The sequence below is a fragment of the Dermacentor variabilis genome, chromosome 7, assembly GCF_050947875.1.
Source record: "Dermacentor variabilis isolate Ectoservices chromosome 7, ASM5094787v1, whole genome shotgun sequence".
NCBI classification, from domain to species: Eukaryota; Metazoa; Arthropoda; class Arachnida; order Ixodida; family Ixodidae; genus Dermacentor; species Dermacentor variabilis.
In genome coordinates this window covers 90,733,601-90,751,036 of record NC_134574.1, presented here as the reverse complement: position 1 = coordinate 90,751,036, position 17,436 = coordinate 90,733,601, and the positions used below count along the sequence as shown (strand labels likewise).

At 46.0% G+C, this 17,436-nt stretch overlaps 1 protein-coding gene across 1 annotated transcript in view; it reads left to right on the top strand.

The window, feature by feature from the left end:
• Positions 1-17,436, top strand: part of LOC142588736 (scoloptoxin SSD14-like) — a 120,299-nt gene that overhangs the window by 57,129 nt on the left and 45,734 nt on the right. Inside the window, exon 8 of the mRNA XM_075700553.1 lies at positions 1,223-1,289. Coding sequence (XP_075556668.1) covers positions 1,223-1,289 — 67 coding nt within the window. The remainder of the gene's footprint in view (positions 1-1,222; positions 1,290-17,436) is intronic.

The window sequence follows — 17,436 nt, the reverse complement described above, 5'->3', positions numbered from 1 at the left end:
TCTCTGAAATCGAAACTTGGAATGGTCACTATACTTAAAGCTTCGAAAATTACCCGTCCCGCGCCATTTCTGGGACATAAACCGGTTTCAAAAGATGCATAGTTGCTTGTGTTAGCCAAACGCTCATGCATTTATCAAACTACTTCCGCCCGGTTATGAGTTTCTTGAAGTTACCTGTCGTGTCTCGAAAAATCAGGTTGTCTCGATTGGCGAGGTTTTTAAATCTTTAATCTGTATTTGTGTATTTCATGTGCTTGTACTCACCGTGACATTCAACTTCAGGCAATATCTTACCCTATGTGGCACGCAAAATCTGAATCGCATGCGTCGTAAGCTTTCATTCCTTAAAAATTGCAAGAACTGTGTGTGTATGTCCAGATATGATAATTAATGTCCACGGTTTTCCTTCTTTGCTCAGTACCTAGTTATTAGAAGTACTGAGCTTACTAGAATAAGTAGAGTACTTATTAGAAGTAATGAAGTATTAGATTATGGTACTCCATGGCGTACATATTTTTACTGAACAAGTCGTCCATTGTTAAAAACAGCGGTAAGTGAACAAGGATTGACAGAACACACGAACGAGGGCTGACTCGCAATGCCGCTTGACAAAAATCATGTGAACCTATATGGATATATTTAAAGAGAAGCCCGATGAAAAACAAGTAAAGAAAACAAACAGCACTGCTACGATGAACCGCTATAAACACAGTTACTGTACAAAGACGCTCAGAGGCTCAAATCTTATGGCGCCTGGTGAACAGCCATGGTCTGCACCTATGTCCACGTGGTTCATTGTAGGGCGCAGTTTTCTTTCATTCTTTCTTTATGAGCGGCGTTCTTGATAAATTTCTGTATATAGGATGACGCGATTTCTCCCGTGTTCAATATAGGCACTTTTTCACCGTGAACGAAAACCAACTTGCCGAACTTTTGAGTCCTGTTACATCATCGCAGTCAAATATTTACGGCAGATAACAGCTCCACGGGCTTTTGCGCTATGTATGGAAGTAGTGCCACAGGTGGAAGTTATTTTCATCAAACCTGCTTTGTGTTAACATACATACTCAAATTTGGAGGCTTTTACAGGAGACAGAGAGAGAAAGAAAGTATGGGACGCGAGAGGCACAGGGTTACTGCCGCCGGTAATTGCTGGCAATTAAATAATGCGCCCTTGTCGGCCGGCACTATTTTGGCCCATCCTACTGCTTTCTTTTTGCAGTTTGAAGCAGAGACTGAGCAGCGTGCTTGCAAAGTTACCAGAGCTCGATGGAGAAGCACCCAACAAAGTAAGAGACCGGCATTACATAGTGTAAACTAGTGGACAAGATAAATTGGGCATCGCTCTACCGACTGACTTTTTAAATTCTTTTACAGCCTCTCATTTTCTTGGAACATAAAAGTGCTGCATGCTTATAAAAATGAAATAAAAGGACGGGCAGAACACATCTAGCGACGAATGTCGACGTAAATGCCATTCAAATTGTAGCAACGCAGTGACATGTGCTTCAAGGCCGAAACGTGTATGCAGTTGGGATGCCCTCTACCACTCGATGGTGCTGATGATTGATTGGCACCTCCTTTGAAACGGGGCAGAGACAAATCTTTACCTAACCTGCTTAAGTTATTCAAATGTGCTATCAATGCGTTTCCCGCCAGCCGGCATTCTTGTATACACCTCTTTAATCTTCCCTATTTACCTTCTATTGCTGCCTATGCCTGTAATAGATTCCGTTTTATTAGTCTCTTCCCTGCTAATTTTCCACCAATACTCTAAACTTCTCTTGCTTATCTCGACTGCTGACTGGTTGATACCCTTCCCTCTAGTTTAAATCAAGCACTTCTCGAAGTTGTATGTTACGTACGGGTCTAGCTAGGTGAATTCACTCGCATTCTATCAGGATGTGCTGAGTGGCCTGCGGATTTTGGTTGCAGCTGACGCATGCTTCACTTAATTCTGAATGTTTGCTCCAGTAAGTTATTGTCCTTTGGAAACCAGCTCGAACCTCAATTAGCCAGGCACTTCTGTTCGTGTTCGTACACATTTTCTCTTCTAATTTCTTTTTTCTCACTCTTCTAAATGTACATTGTCTGTTTTGTTTCCAGTCTTGGGATCCAATTCGCAGTCCCTGTCTCTTGCAGTTTCTGATTACTGATTGTTGTCTGTCTACACTTCCAATTACGCTGTACTTGGATGCCAACCTTCTTGCCCTCTTCCTTCATTCTTTGTCCACGCTTTTTAGATAGAGGCACTTGTGCATTTCAGACACCGATTAATTTTGATCCGTGTTCCTGATACTTTCATCAGAAATAATTTTGCTATGCGCTTCACTGACTTCCAATGAGGCCCAACCCATGTACCCTTGCCCTGCTTCATGTGGGGTCTTGCCATGGGCTCCCAAGGACAACCGGCTTCCCATTTGGTCTTTGATCATGCGGCCTCCCAACCCCATCTTTGGTTAACTTCCTACGGCGACCATACATACAATTTTTACAAACTAAATGGCATTTGTGATTATCAGCGCAGGCGCCATGACTTCTTTCCAGATTTCACGCACCGCCTCATATTTATTGTGGCCCTAAAGTGCCCTACGTTTTGTTATTGCTGCATTCCGCATCCCTTATATTTTCAGATTATCTTGGAGGGTGTCTGAGTACGCGTTCCCTTCATATATATATATACGCCGAGGTATTTATATTGCTTGGTTATACTTATGACTTGCTGTTGAGTTGACACCGCGTAGTTACTCCTTTCTTCATTAGAGATCATAATCTTCGATTCCTCTGTACTAAATTTGAGACCTAGTTTTATCGTTGCGCTCTCTTGTATTGTGAGGTAGTCGCACTATGTTGACCGCATACATCTCTGTGGGATGCTTCTTTTACACCATTTCACCATTACGCGTGTGCAATAAATCAAATCTTAATTGACTGTTCTCCAGCTGTTGGCCTTCAATGCCTGTAACGTAAAGCGTGAAAAACAATGGACATATAGGGCACCCTTGCTTCACTCCTTTGTGAATTTTCGCAATTTCGTTACAAGTACGGCCTTCCAATACAATGTTTACTCGGTTGGGTATATACATTGTTACGGCGTAGAAAGGGTGGCGCCAGTCAGAAGACGAGGATTTGACGCGTAGAGGTGCAATCCGTCTCGACAGCCATCTTGTTTATGCGTCGTTCTCTGTCTTGTATATATCGCAAATATATCTTGATATGTGACTTCTCCAATGTAACAAATTGGCCAGAGGTCCGAGGTACGCACTAGAGACAACGAAGCTCCGCTGTGGTCATCACCTCGGTCTGGACAACATGACCGACGAAACAGGACCCGACATGGCGCGGCCTACATCATCGCCTACAACCCCCACGGTTGTGCTGGCCCAGCCGCGGGATCCACGAACACTTTGCGCATGGAAGGCTGGATCACATGGAACACATGGAAGGCTGGATCACCATGTATGAGTGAGTGTGTAAGTGCTCACAAGAAAAGGGATCCGATGATTATGTTGACTAACTTTGTCTTCTACCTGCAAGGACAACCACGAGGAAGAGCTTAATGACTGGGATACGTGCAAACAGAAGCTGAGGAATTGTTCGGCCGTCCCGCGGACGGACGAGCACCGCTAAAAATAACTAGCGACCCGCGCCCAGATCTCCACAGAATCATACGACTCACATTCATGACGTGCTGGCTCGGTGCGGTAAGGCCGACAGCGATATGGCTAAGTAGTACAAGCTTGGGCATGTATTGACGGGATCGCTGACGATGCCTTCCACCTGCTCATGTGGAACAATTAGGAAGCAGTACAGGACATCATAAAAGAGTGTCAATGCTTTGAGCAGGCCAAGAGCCGCCATATTGCAACTCCGTTTGCACGTCCGCCGAACACAGATGCGACATCCTCTTCTGACAGACACGCTGCGTGTGCAGCGACCATCATCACCAGATAACCTGACGTGGTTAATGTGGCAAGAATTTGAAGCTCCTGCAGGCATTTTCTCCCGCCCCAGTAAGCCGTAGAACTTGCCTACAGCACCCTTTCTGCCAGAAATCATCTACAAAGAACTCGTTTATCTTGAAGTTCCTTCTGTATGTGATGTTGCCGCTTCACAGCTGTCTTGTGCTCCAGGTTCATCGACTAGTCCGCGGTATCCTGCACCCTACCTAAATCCACCCGAGTGGCGAATCGCAGACGATCGGCTAATCTGTTTTGCCTGCTGGCTTATTTATTTATTTTGTCTAACCCACTCCGGCGATAGCCCCTATATGGGGCTATCGCAGGAGTGGGTTAGACAAAAAAAAGTCATACAAGGAGAACAACTAAACAATAACATTAAAAATTCACAAGAAATAAGGCGGATGACACAAATGAAACTCAAAATAGCAGCAACACTGAAAATCAGTACAAAAACGAGAATGAATAAATACACTGTAACAACAAGAAAATACATAAAATCGGGTGTGGTTAACTTTTAACCGGAAATCGTTTCATGGCAGCGACCTAATTGTTCCGGGAATTAAGTTCCAGAATTCGATAGTACGCGGGAAAAAGCTGTATTTAAATTTATTAGATCGAGCAAAGTAAGGCTTAATATTAAGGTTATGGTGACTACTACTTGACCGAGGAATGTCTGAAGGAATATATATGGGATGTGAGACACGATAAGAAAAATTGACGATGCCATGCAGAAACTTCAATGACTCAATGTCACGGCGTATGGATAAAGGTGTTAGGTTCAAAGAAGATAAGGCACGAGAGGGTGAAAAATAGTGATCATAGCGACGATATATGAACCTAATAGATTTTCGTTGTATGCTCTCAATGGAGTTGATGTCGCACTGCTTATGAGGGTTCCAGACAGGAGAAGCATAATCTAGGATTGGGCGAATTAAAGTTTTATACATTAGTAACTTAGTTTCCTTTGGAGAATTGTTAAAATTGGTCACATTGCTCGCCATTGTAGCAGCCATGCTGTCTCCTGCCCTCTACGACTGCCGTTCACCAGTTATTATCGCCCCGAATAAACCAAGTGCCGTTACCAGCCTCCTTTGGCACCGCAACAGCCAAACAATGACGCTCGTGTGCCTTGAAAAAGACCCTACTCGTCGTTCTGACGTCACCAGTCGCGTTCGCCACCAGCTCGTTGACCATCGTCCCTATCGGTACAGGCTCGACGTCCGCCGTCCCCGATGCAGCCACTAACGCCCGTCTCTCGAAAACTCAGTGATGCAGCTCCCGGAGTTGACGCTGCATCGACGACTAGACCGCAAAACCTTCTGATCACTTTGTCGACCAAACAGAACTTGATGGACGTTTTAGTCGATGGTGTCAGAGTGCCAGCACTTATTGTCACTGGCGCGCTTGTGTCCAAGATGAGTGCCCAAGTGCGCCGACGCCTGAACAAAATTCTCACACGCGCTGCATCACGCACCCTCCCCGCTACGGACGGATGAATACCTATCGTCCATGGTATATGCACCGGTCGCATTGGCATCGCGGGGCACCTAATAATTGTTTTTTCATCGTTTTGAGCAACACCTTATGATGTTATACTCACCTTAGAGATGCATCGATCTATTCAGCCCTCTAGGATTGCGCGTCAAGTGTCATTCAGCTTGAACTGCCCGACGGCTGCTATAGTCCACCAGTCACACAACCACGGTTATGCTCTGCCGCAGACATCCGCCTGTATCCTCAAGCCACTGCCTACGTCACTGTCGTTTACATCTGTTCCCGACGGCGTCTACGTACTATGTCCCACCGCTGACATACTGTGTGAAAGAAATTTGACCGTTCCGCATACCGTGCTCACTGTTGCAGGCAATGAGACTTAGCTCCATCTCCTCAATTTTAACTGCTCGACTTAAATTCTTCCTAGTGACATGTCCTTGGGTGACATCTCGCCTTTGAACGACTGCGAAAATTCGGCTATTGACGAAATCCTGTCGCCCTCTACAGGAACCTGCGATTCACCGACGCTCACAGACGAACTTAGCAAGATGATTGCAGCTTATCTTCTTCCGGCCCAAACTGCTGACTTCAGCCGTCTTTCGAAAACGTACCGCAATCTTTCTGACCTTGACGGCTGGTCTTTAGCCCAGACATCCGTTGTCACCCATCGTATTTACACCGGAGACGCCAATCCGATACATCGTCGGCCATAACGTGTTTCACATGCTGAACAAGTGATACAGAAAGAAGTCTATAAGATCTTGACTAAAGGCGTTATCGACCATTTTGCAGCCCGTGGACGTCCCCTGTTGGCCTTGTCAAGAAAAAGGACGGCAGTTAACGCTTTCGTGGGGATTACAGACACCTACAAAATCACACGCAAGGATATCTACCCCTTCCAACGTATTGATGCCTTGGACTGCTTGCACGGAGCCAAGTATTTGCATCGACGGACCTTCGATCAGGCTATTGGTAAACATCGGTGGAGGACATGTACCATGCGAAAACTGCCTTCGTAACACCTGATGGCCTTTACCAATTCAAGGTTATGCCGTTTGACCTTTTTAATACCCCGACAGCCTTCAAAAGAATAAGAAACTTCTTAGTTCGCGGCTATTAATGGTCCACATGCATGTGTTCTCTAGACAATGTCATAGTCTTTTCACTATCTTCACGAGTCATTTAACGCGTCTTTCGGCTACTCTTGCTGTTTTCTAACGCGCTGGCCTGCAATTGAACTTATCGAAGTGGCACTTCGGACGTCGTCAAATTACCATTCCTGGCGATCTCGCCAGTGCCGCCGGCGTTCAACCCGACCCTGACAAGCTTCGTGCTGTCCAGAACTTTCCTGTTCCGTCTTCCGCCCAAGATATAAGACGCTTCGTTGGGCTATGCTTGTTTTTCCGTGGTTTTATCAAGAATTTCACCGAAACGGCTGGCCCGCTCACCGACTTACTTAAGCAGGACGTTGCTTTAACATGGGGCCTTGCTCAAAAAAAACCAGAGCCTTCTCCACCCTCGCACGCTTACTGACGACTCGCCCATTGCTGGGTGATTAGGATCCATGGGCTGTCACTGAACTTTGCACGGATGCCAATAGCCATGGAATAGGGGTTGTATTTCTTCAATGGCAACGTAACCTAAACCGCGTAATTGCATACGACAGCCGTCTCCTGTCACCTGCCAAGATGAATTTTTCAATTACCGAACCGGAGTGCCTGTCGTTAGCTTGGGAACTTGCCAAATTGTGCCCCTACTTGATATGTGACTTGATATGCCCCTACTTGACATGGAACATTGTCCTTGGTCACCGATCACCACGCATTGTGCTGGCTTTCCTCACTTCAGGACCCCACTGGACGATTGGGTAGACGATTGCGTACGGCTCCAAGAATATTCATTGCCGTTTTTATACAAGTCAGGCCGTTTGCACAAGGACGTCGACTGCCTCTCTCGTCATCCTGTCGACCACTCAGTATGATGCGCATGACATTGACGCTTGCGTCCTGGCCATTGTTGACCTGCACGACATCCGCACTGTTCAACGGCGTGTGTTCTCATCGATCGTCTCATTTCAGGACAGTCAGAGCGCCATACTGCGCATGTTCGTGCTCCGCGACGACGTTCTCTACCATCGCAGCTTACGCCCTGAAGGATCCGAACTTTTACTTGTACCAGGCCATCTCCGCACATCAGTTCTTGAGCAGTTGTATGACACTCATACTGCAGGCCAGTTTAGCGTTTCGCGTATTTACGACCGCGTACGGCGCCGCTACTACTGGCCAGGTTTGTACCGCTATGTGCAGCTCTACGTTGCAGCCTGTGCGCTCTGTCAGCTGCACAAGGAACCTGCTGTGCTGCCCGCTGGACGCCATCACCCCATCGATGGGGCATCAGAATCATTCCATTGTGTCGTTCTCGATCTTCTAGGCTTTTTTCCTACGTTGAAATCTGGCAATAAATGGGTCGTTGTCGAAAGTGGTTACCTAACGCGGTACGCGATCATCCAAGCTTTGCGCACAAGCTGTACAACTGAGGAGGCAGATTTCGTTTTACATGATGTCATCCTCCATACGGCGCACGCCGGCGGCTCCTCACTGATCGCGGTCACACCTTCTTGTTCTCAGTAGTTAAAGACCTACTTCGCTCCTGTTCTGTCGAACACACGGTTTTCATTGCCGACCACCAGGGTTGCCAGATTTGGCTACTTTGCGCCAAATTGGCTACTTTTTGAGGCTGTTGGCGGGGAAAAAATGCCTTGGCTACTTGGCTACTTTTTTGGCTACTTTTGAAATAGCTTCACTATTGTAAAAATTGGATAGAAACTTGTGTAGCTCATATTATGCAGCAACATTAGCAAATATTTATGCCAACCCGCAACAACGACACTTCGAATCTTAAGATTGTCCATTATCATTGTCAATCTGACTCTGGCGCTTTCATTTCATGCAAAGGATTTCGCACTGGTGACGTCACAGCGTGTTCCATCTTCGCATTGACGTTCCGCGTCAGGCCTTCCATCTTCCACACATAGGGCTTCTTCGATTTTCGGAGTTCTGGCAGCCCGCTGGCAGCCAGACGGCAGCCAGCTAGTGCCGGTCCTGATGGGAAGGCAACGTGAGGTGGGATCCTAAGACAACCCTAAGCTGCCCGAAGTTTGCAAAATCGAACACTTGGACAGCTGGTCACGGGATAAACGTAAACATGCTACCAGCATGTCAGCGGCCGGTCTGGCCGGCGCGCTCTCGGCGTAGTCGGTCCATGTATGTGTTCCGAGCTTGAAAATATACAGCTCTATTTTGGAATACAATCACTTTTGCGAGATTTCGCGCGACTGGGCATCTCACTATGCAGAGCGTAACAAACGGCCTGCGACACGTCCGATGCCAAGACGCCAAATCGCACGTAAATAATCGCGAAAGCGATCGCTCGAGGATGCCTTGAGCTTTGACCTTCTTCGAGAAATGTGCGCCGAGATTAACTCAAACATATACACCTGAACTGGAGTTGTGATTCTGATTTGTGATGATATTCTAGTCATATTACATGCTGATCAAAGCGCTCTTAGCTGTAGTCATTTATACACGTTTCATAATATTTTTGTATGTTCTTACATTTACTAAAAGCAGCTTTAAGTGTCGGCCGTGATAATGTCTTCAGAGTTGCATAATAAATGAAAATGCAACGTTTTTCCATAGCGTGGCTACTTTTTTGGCTACATTTCTGTATGAAGCCAAAGTTGGCTACTTTTCTGGCTACTTTCCGAGATTTTTTGGCTACTTTTCACATTTTGGACCTGGCAACCCTGCCTACCACCCGCAAACGAACGGACTGACGGAGCGGCTCAATCGCACATTGATGGAACTGCTGTCTATTTACGTTTCTGACGACCACATTGAATGGGACAGCACTTACCTTTCGTGACCTTCCATTATAAATGGTCTAGTTCCGAGACCGCTGGCTTTTTCATCCTTTTACATTTTGTTTCGTCGCCACCCTTCTTTTCCTTTTGACTCACTGCTTCCTTCCTCGAGGAACACTCCTACTGAATATGCTCAAGACGTCTTCGCACGGGCTTCCACGACACCCCAGAATGCCGGCACCCGCCTCACTATCAGGCCGCGCAGAAGATCCAGTATAACAGCCGACATCGGGACATCCGATTTCTTGCTGGATCCGTTGTCCTCATACGGACACCTGATCCGTTGTCCCCCTATGGACACCGTGTCGCCGCGTTGGTTTCTCTGTAAAACTGCTGCCACGTTACACAGGGCTCTACAGAATATTGCGTCAGCTCGGCGATGAGAACTACGACATCGTTCCGCTGGACTCGCATGTGTCGCTGCTGAAGCCTAACTTTGCCGCGAGTTCACCTCGCTCATAATTAGAGCTGAGACGGCGATTTTACAGGCGGGGGTTATGTTACGGCGCTGAAATGGTGGCGACATTCAGAAGACGACGATCCCACGTGTAGAGGTGGATCGATCTCGACAACCATCGTGTTAATGCATCGGTGCCCCTCTTGCATATATTGTAAATGCATCTTTATATGTGACTTCGGCAACGTAACAATATCTCACTCAGCAGCTCCACGATATCGTCATCTATGTCTTCGTGCTTGAGAATATGCTTTAACAACTCCTCGTAAAAGTTGTTGTAATATCTAGAAATACTATTCTCAGCTACTGAAATCTCCATGCACGGAAGTAGAACAAAAATATTATTTTTTAGCCATGTGCCTGGTTTCAACCCATTCTGCAGTTCCGCCAGTACATGATTTCTTTTCACCGATTTCGACGGTTCTAATTTTATGGCTTCGGCAGTGCCATTCTACATCGCTCCGACGTTACTGTAACTGGCCTTTATGAGCTCATCCTATCCTTATCACCTTTGCTCTTGTAGGTGAGGTTGATCTTGTTTTAACGCAATCCAACTGAAATTTTCTTCGTTTTAATTACTTGTTTAATGGTATTAGTGAGCAGTACCTTGCTCTCTCTACGTGAGTTTTTCATTGGCTGTATTGGAATTTGATTGGGTCCTGCGGCAGGGTTATTCCGGACATATTATTCTGCTTTTTTTGAAAGAGACGCTTTATATGGTAACTTATGCTCTCTCAGGCTTCTATGTTGATGCTGAATCTGTTTGGGTCGGAACTGTGTTTTCTTTTATGCCGAATTTAGCCCTAATGGTGGCTGTGATGTAGCGCACCGCATCGCCTCTTTGAAAAATGTTACTTTATAGCCGTGTGGAAAATTTTAGTTGCAGGTCCGAGTGCTCTTACATGGTTCGAGAAGCTTTTTGGTGCGCGTTTGTCTATATTGCAAATGTTATGCATCCAATGTTCACTTGTGTGTTCAATTTGTTCTTGGACGAGCTCAGACTCCACTCGTCTTTTTTTCACGGTGTTCCTTTTAAGGAGCTCCTCTTCTTCGTGTAATCCCAAATTTTTGGCTTCCCAATGATGCCTAGACGCTTGCTTGCGCTCTTCTATAACTTGCTTTAATTTTATTGTTCCACAACTTACACAGCCTTCTATTTCCAATCGAACAATTGTTTTTTTTGTCTGTCTTATCTCCTGTTGCACAACGTCTACTAGTTGCCTGTATTCTCCAGCTGTTCCAGGAAACACTTCCATTTTCTTCTCTATTTTTTTGGAATGACTGCTATTTGCTTTTGATTCATATTTAGAAATTTCGATGCTACTGGTTTGTGTTTTGGGATAGTATATCTCCGTGATTTTAAGGTTAAACATTTATGATCGCAACCAAGCCTATCTTTCTTGTGTTCATATATCATTGGTTGGTCTAAACATAAAACCCAAGAAAGTGGATGGGGAAACGGCGCCGCGGTAGCTTGATTCGTAGGGCTTCGCAGGCGAAATGCGAAGGTTGTCGGATCGTTCCCCACCTGCGGCAAGTTCTTTTTTTCATCCCCTTTCATTTCCATTAATTTAAGGTTTCTTTATTTCATTTACTAAGCACAAGTAATTTCCCCTATGCTGTCTTTGGTGTCAGTGTTGGTTGCCTTCTTATGATATGACTAATAAATATCGGGTCCCTAGGTTAACCCCCTTTCTTCTAGTTCATCAGTCGGTATAGCCATTTGTAGACCGTTGCTAAAGCGGAGGCGCAATCGATACATGATTGCTTATTTCCTGTTTCCAAACTGCTACGTTACCTGTGCGTCACACTTATTCTCGCTATTATGTACTACATGGCTCCGTTCATCACACAGATCCAACTCTAGAGACCCGTTGTAATCAGTATATGCTCCTAAATCATCCGTGCGCGCGATCATACTCACACTGATGTCTTTGTTCCGATTTTCTGAGCTCAATAAATCAATTGTTCACTCGCCGCGGTTGTTTAGTGGTTACGTTGTTGCGTAGGCTAAGCACGAGGTTGCGGGATCGAATCCCAGCCGCGGCGGCCGGATTTCGATGGGGGCGAAATGCGAGTACACCCCGTGGCATCCACTACGGTATGCCTCATAATCAGAAAGCGGTTTCGCCACATTAAACATGCTAATTTAAATGAATTCCTCTATTTTATCTCTGCTCGCATCTGCCCATAGGTAAACTACTCCCAGCCCCGTCTTCGTGCCTTGCAATGTGCCGCTAATTCAAGAACGCTCCACTCCGTTTGCCGCCTTAGACCTCGCCTAATTAGCATGCCTATGCCTCCACCTTTCCTTGACACAGTCATTCTGTTGCAACCCTCCCACACAAAGTTGGGATTAACAGGCAGCTGCTCCAACTATTGATGTGTTTAGGTCAACACGTAAACGCTGAGCAGCCTTTCATTATCTTGGCTTGTAGCGCGAAGTGAACACGGAAATAGAAAGGAGCAGACAGGACGAGCGCCCGTCCTGTCTGCTCCTTTCTGTGTCCGTGTTCACTTCGCGCTACAAGCCAAGATCATGTTACCGTACCAACTCGCCCAACTGTCTATACTTTTGCAGCCTTTCATTTTCCAGCCATTCTTCCTGCTTGTGGTCACCCTGCACGTTTATGCAAAATAGTTTACCTTTTCTATGCTTATTCTTGATGCGTCCCTCCTTTATTTACTCCATGTGTTCTACTTAGATCTGCTGTTCGCTTTGAGGGCCGCTGCACTCAATACTTAATCTTTCTTCCTGATTGCCTGGGGCCCGCCTGAAAGAGCTTGCAGCACACGCTTCGCCATCTGGTGGCGCCACCATGAATTGGTTTCGTCACACTAAGCATCGGGAAAAAAATTAAAAGAATAATTTTGATTGGTCTAGAGGAGCACGCACTGAGTGCCGCATAACCAGTGACCCAAATTACCTTGTTCCCGCAGCACAGCAGCTCAATGCGCTGCCACGCCTACGATGGGTATATATATATATATATATATATATATATATATATATATATATATATATATATATATATATATATATATATATATATATATATATATATATATATATATTATCTTCCCAGAGAGAAGAGAGGATTAAAACATGTTTACAGGGTGTTTAGAAGACGTCCATGGGCATGCAATGCATACAAGGTGGACGGCTCTCCGCGCGACATCAGCGAGTGTCGTGTGCTCGTCTGTACTGCCCTGAGCTTCTTCTCTAGCTGTGCTTTGTAACCTGACCCCCGGGGCGAATGCACCGTCCCAGTGTTTGCTTGATCGTCCGAATGCTATCGCTTGAGGCGGCTGACGTGGATGAAATCAGTGGAAGTTGGAGACATAGTGTACTCGAGAGGCGTGATCTCATAGGTTACCTCGGTCGCTTGGCGCAAGACGCGGTACGGGCCAGGGTAAGGCGATATCAACTTCTTGCAGAGGCCAATGGCCATGATGGTGTCCAAAGAAGGATCATATCATCATGGTTCAAGCGGGAATCGTGGTGGCGGGCATCACATAGAAGCGTCATTGATTTTCCTGCAAAGTGTTGACGCGCAGGCGTACAATCTCGCGCACCTCTGCAGCTCATCGCCTGACGGGCGCATTGCGACGACGTGTCAAGAACGGCGGGAAGGAGCGTGTCAAATGGAAGCATTGGATTTCTTTTGTACAAGAGATAAGACGTAGTAAACAGGCAGAGTCATGCCGGGAGGAATTATAGGCAAGTGTTACAAGCGCTATGTGGCGTCTCAGTAATGATGGTCGGCAGAAACATATATAGCAAGCATGGTTTTGATAGTTCTATTAGAATGGTTTTTGATGGTGTTGGTGTGAGGGTGATACACCGTTGTCCACATGTGTTTTGTAGCGCCGGAGTGTAAGTGGTATTGGACAATTTTCGATACGAAATAGCGGCCCTGGTCTGCGAGGGGGCTGTCGAGGAGCCCAGTGGTGAAGTATAACGTCTTGGAGAAGGAAGTCTGCCACATCGGTTGCACAGAAGGTTGGGAGAGACCGAGTTATCGCGTACCAGGTGGTGTAGTGGGTAGCGGCTGCTATCTACTGATTTCCGTAGGCAGATAGCGGAAATGGACCACGAAGGTCGAAACCAACCCTAGAGAATGACTCCGGTGGCTCGTGAAGAGCTTGAAGGTGGCCTGCTTGTAGTACTGCTGGTTTCTTGTGGCGCTGCAATTGCTCACAGGATGCGGTGTAGTGGCAGAGGGAACCGTAAAAACCGGGCCAGAAGCAGGGGTGCGGAACACGTTCATACGTCCTAGAGTGTCCAAGGCGATGCGCGATACAAACATCGCGTTGCTCTGCGAGGACAGTTTGATTCATATGTATGGGAACAACGAATAGCAATTCAGGACCGTCAGTGTGCATGCTGCAGCGGTACAAGACGCCATCCTACAGTACAAACCTACGCAGAGAAGGGGAAGGTGTCTCAGATATTAGCCGGACAATGATGTCTCGCAAGTATCAGGTCACGGCATTGCTCATCTCTGATGTTCTGAAACGCAGTAAGCGACAGCACGCACATAGACTCGCAGCTTTCGGGAAGCCCCGGTGGGTCTACTGGATGGCGTAGCATCCAGTCTGCATCTTCATGCAATCAGCCATTCTTAGGAACGAATGCGTTTGAGTATTGGAGTCGTAGAGCTCATTGTCCGAGAGTTCCAGTAGGATCCTCGAGGGATGGAAGCCAGCCGAAGCCATGATGGTCGGTGATAACTGGGAATTGCCCGCCGTACAAGGAAGGGCGAAATTTAACCGCTGCCCAAACGATGCAAGTCACTCGCATTCAGCAGCAGATTAAGTGCGGTGCGCTTGTGACAGCCTTCTGATGTGAATTGTGCGCGCAAATTGCGCTTTACTAGGTCGAACAAAATAAGAAATATTATTTAGAAGACTGCTAAAATACGCAATAACACGCTCGAAATCTCGCTTCCGCAGAGCCAAAACTGCCGATTCCGTGACCGGTGGCATTGGTTCAAACTTCCGTTCGAGAAGTGATGTCCGAATGGGCCCGGATTCGTGGTGAAGTTACTTGTATGGCAAGCTCAGTGAACACAGTAGCTTGTTCCGGACTCCACACAAAAACCGCGTCTTTCTTGAGACGTTCTGTTAAAGGACGCTCAACGTTAGTGAAATTGCATACGAAACGGCGAAAATATGAGCGGGGACCCAGAAAGCTTCGAACATTGTTGGAAAAAGTCGACACGGAGAAATTCTTGATGGCGCGAACTTTCTCAGGATTGATGCCGACGCTGGAAGAATCGATGAGGAGGAGAGCACAGTAACTTGCCGGCTGCAGAAGTGACATTTGGACGAATTGAGTTGAAATTGGGGAAAACGAGGAATTGCCGAAAGGCGATCGAGGGGCGCGGCAAAACTTGGAGAAAATTTATTAACGTCACCAAAGTAGCACTGGCAGATGAACTAATTCAAAACCCTGAAGTAGAGCGTCTACCATATGTTCAAATGTAGCCGGGGCATTACATAACCTGAACGGCAACACTTTAAACTGTTAGAGGCCATCATGTGTAATAAGAGCGGTCTTTTCAAGATCCATGTCGTCAAATGCAATCTCCCAGTACTCGGTGCGAATGACTATCGAAGAAAAGTAATTGCCCCACGTAAACAAACGAGGCCCTCAGCTATGCGCGGCAGCGGATGCACGTCCCTTTTGTTTCTTTGTGGAGATGACAATAGTCGACACACAAGTGCCAGCTCTCATCCTTGTTTCTGACGAGCACGAGCGGAGAAGCCGGAGGGCAACAAGAAGGTTGAATGATATCTCGGGCAAGTATCTTGTCGACTTCATTCAGTAGGACTTGGCGGTCGGTAGAAGAGACGCGGTAGGGTTGTCAGTCAAGTGGGCTGGTGTCGTTGGTTTTTATCCGATGTTTCACAAGTGACATTTGAACGAGCGACCTGTCATGAGATCGAAAATATCCTGGTAAAGAGGTGACGGCAATGAAGTGTGTCCGCATGGAGGCTGGATGGTCAGGAACGATCATTGTCCTGAAAGGTTCTAATACTCGGGTCCCGGATGTATTGCTACACTTCCAATTACCCTGTACTTGATTGTCAAATATCTTGCCTGCTTTATTAAAGTGTATATACACTTGTTACCTATGGAGGCTTTAGGCAGCTAAGTCCTCGTAGTTATAATAAAAAGATCGATGACGTGTGAGAAAAAAAATGAGTGCTGCATGAAAAATGCACATCTTTGAATAAAGATATCTCCTGAGCGACAAGCACCATAAAAATTCAACCTTGTGGAGCACACCCTGTTAAGATGTCGCAGTGTTAGCGTAATGGTACAGATTTCTAAGGGAAATTGTTATGAGCGTGATGCTCAGAGTGAGGAGCCTTTCCAAATATGCATTTTATTTTGATACAATTACTTCTTCATCAGGAACACTTCAGATAGTATTCGTAGATGTCCAAGTTCCATTGTCCTGATGACCATTCGACCTTAATTTGATAGTCGTACCTGGAAGGAATAAGACATTTCACTTGCTGTTGGACAATGCAAGACGCTGTTTCACTTAGGCCCTGGTAGGGCTATGTTCAGTAGTTAGTGAAAGCCGATACAAAAATAGTTTTGCGGGAAACCTGCCTCCTTGTTTATCGTAAACTTCTGATGGAGTCAGAACAGGATCCGAGATCTTTAATGTGACTGCCATTATTTTGGTGCACCTAGCAAACCACTCTCCAAGGCGCTATATTTGCGGCATGTTGAAGAGAACCATTGTCCAGACTGTCCGCAACAACCTCACATTGCTTGGCCACTTCACATGTGCGAAGTTGCTTTAGTACACTGGATCTTGTTGCTATGCGCATATTTCTTTTCCTTTTTTTATACCTCGGCTCACCCACTGAATATGTGAGTGTGTCTGGTCGTTAAAGTTAAAGCGTTCAACTTAAATTTCACTTGCATTAATAACGACCAAATGTATTCCTACTTGATCTGAAATAAAGGACCCCATACCTACTGTAAACAAAGTAATAAGCAATGCCAATATGGAGGAACAGATTTCATGCTATGAGCAATTTACAAAAAAGGAGTCAAATACGTTCAGTTATGTTTTCCACATACCGTATACATAAAATAGGTTTCCCATAAAGCTGATCCCTCTAAATTCTTATCCCCGCGCATAGCCTTATGTTTTTCAGGCATATTTGTCAACATATGCAAGCAATCACTAATCGGCTCATCGGGTCAGCTGGCGCTCGTGCGCACTAATTTCTTCCTCCTTACACGAACTGGCATTCAACGCCACTTTCTTTCATTCACACTCACCTATACTAAATCAATGACTATGAACTCTTGAGAAATAAATCCAAGTGAGTGAAATGGCTCTCGAATATTTCCGTACCTGTGGGGATATTACAGCACATCTACCTTCCTAATTGTTATCACCACGTGAGCAATCTTGCAAACACGTCGTTTGCTCAGCTCCACCCCACTTATGTACTTCAAATTATCAGCTTTTTCTTCTTGTGGTTCACCATAGGCATGCGATCTTTGCTCCCTGCAATGAACATCAATTCCGGGCCTTATCTTCGCTTTACAGTGCTCTGAGCCACTC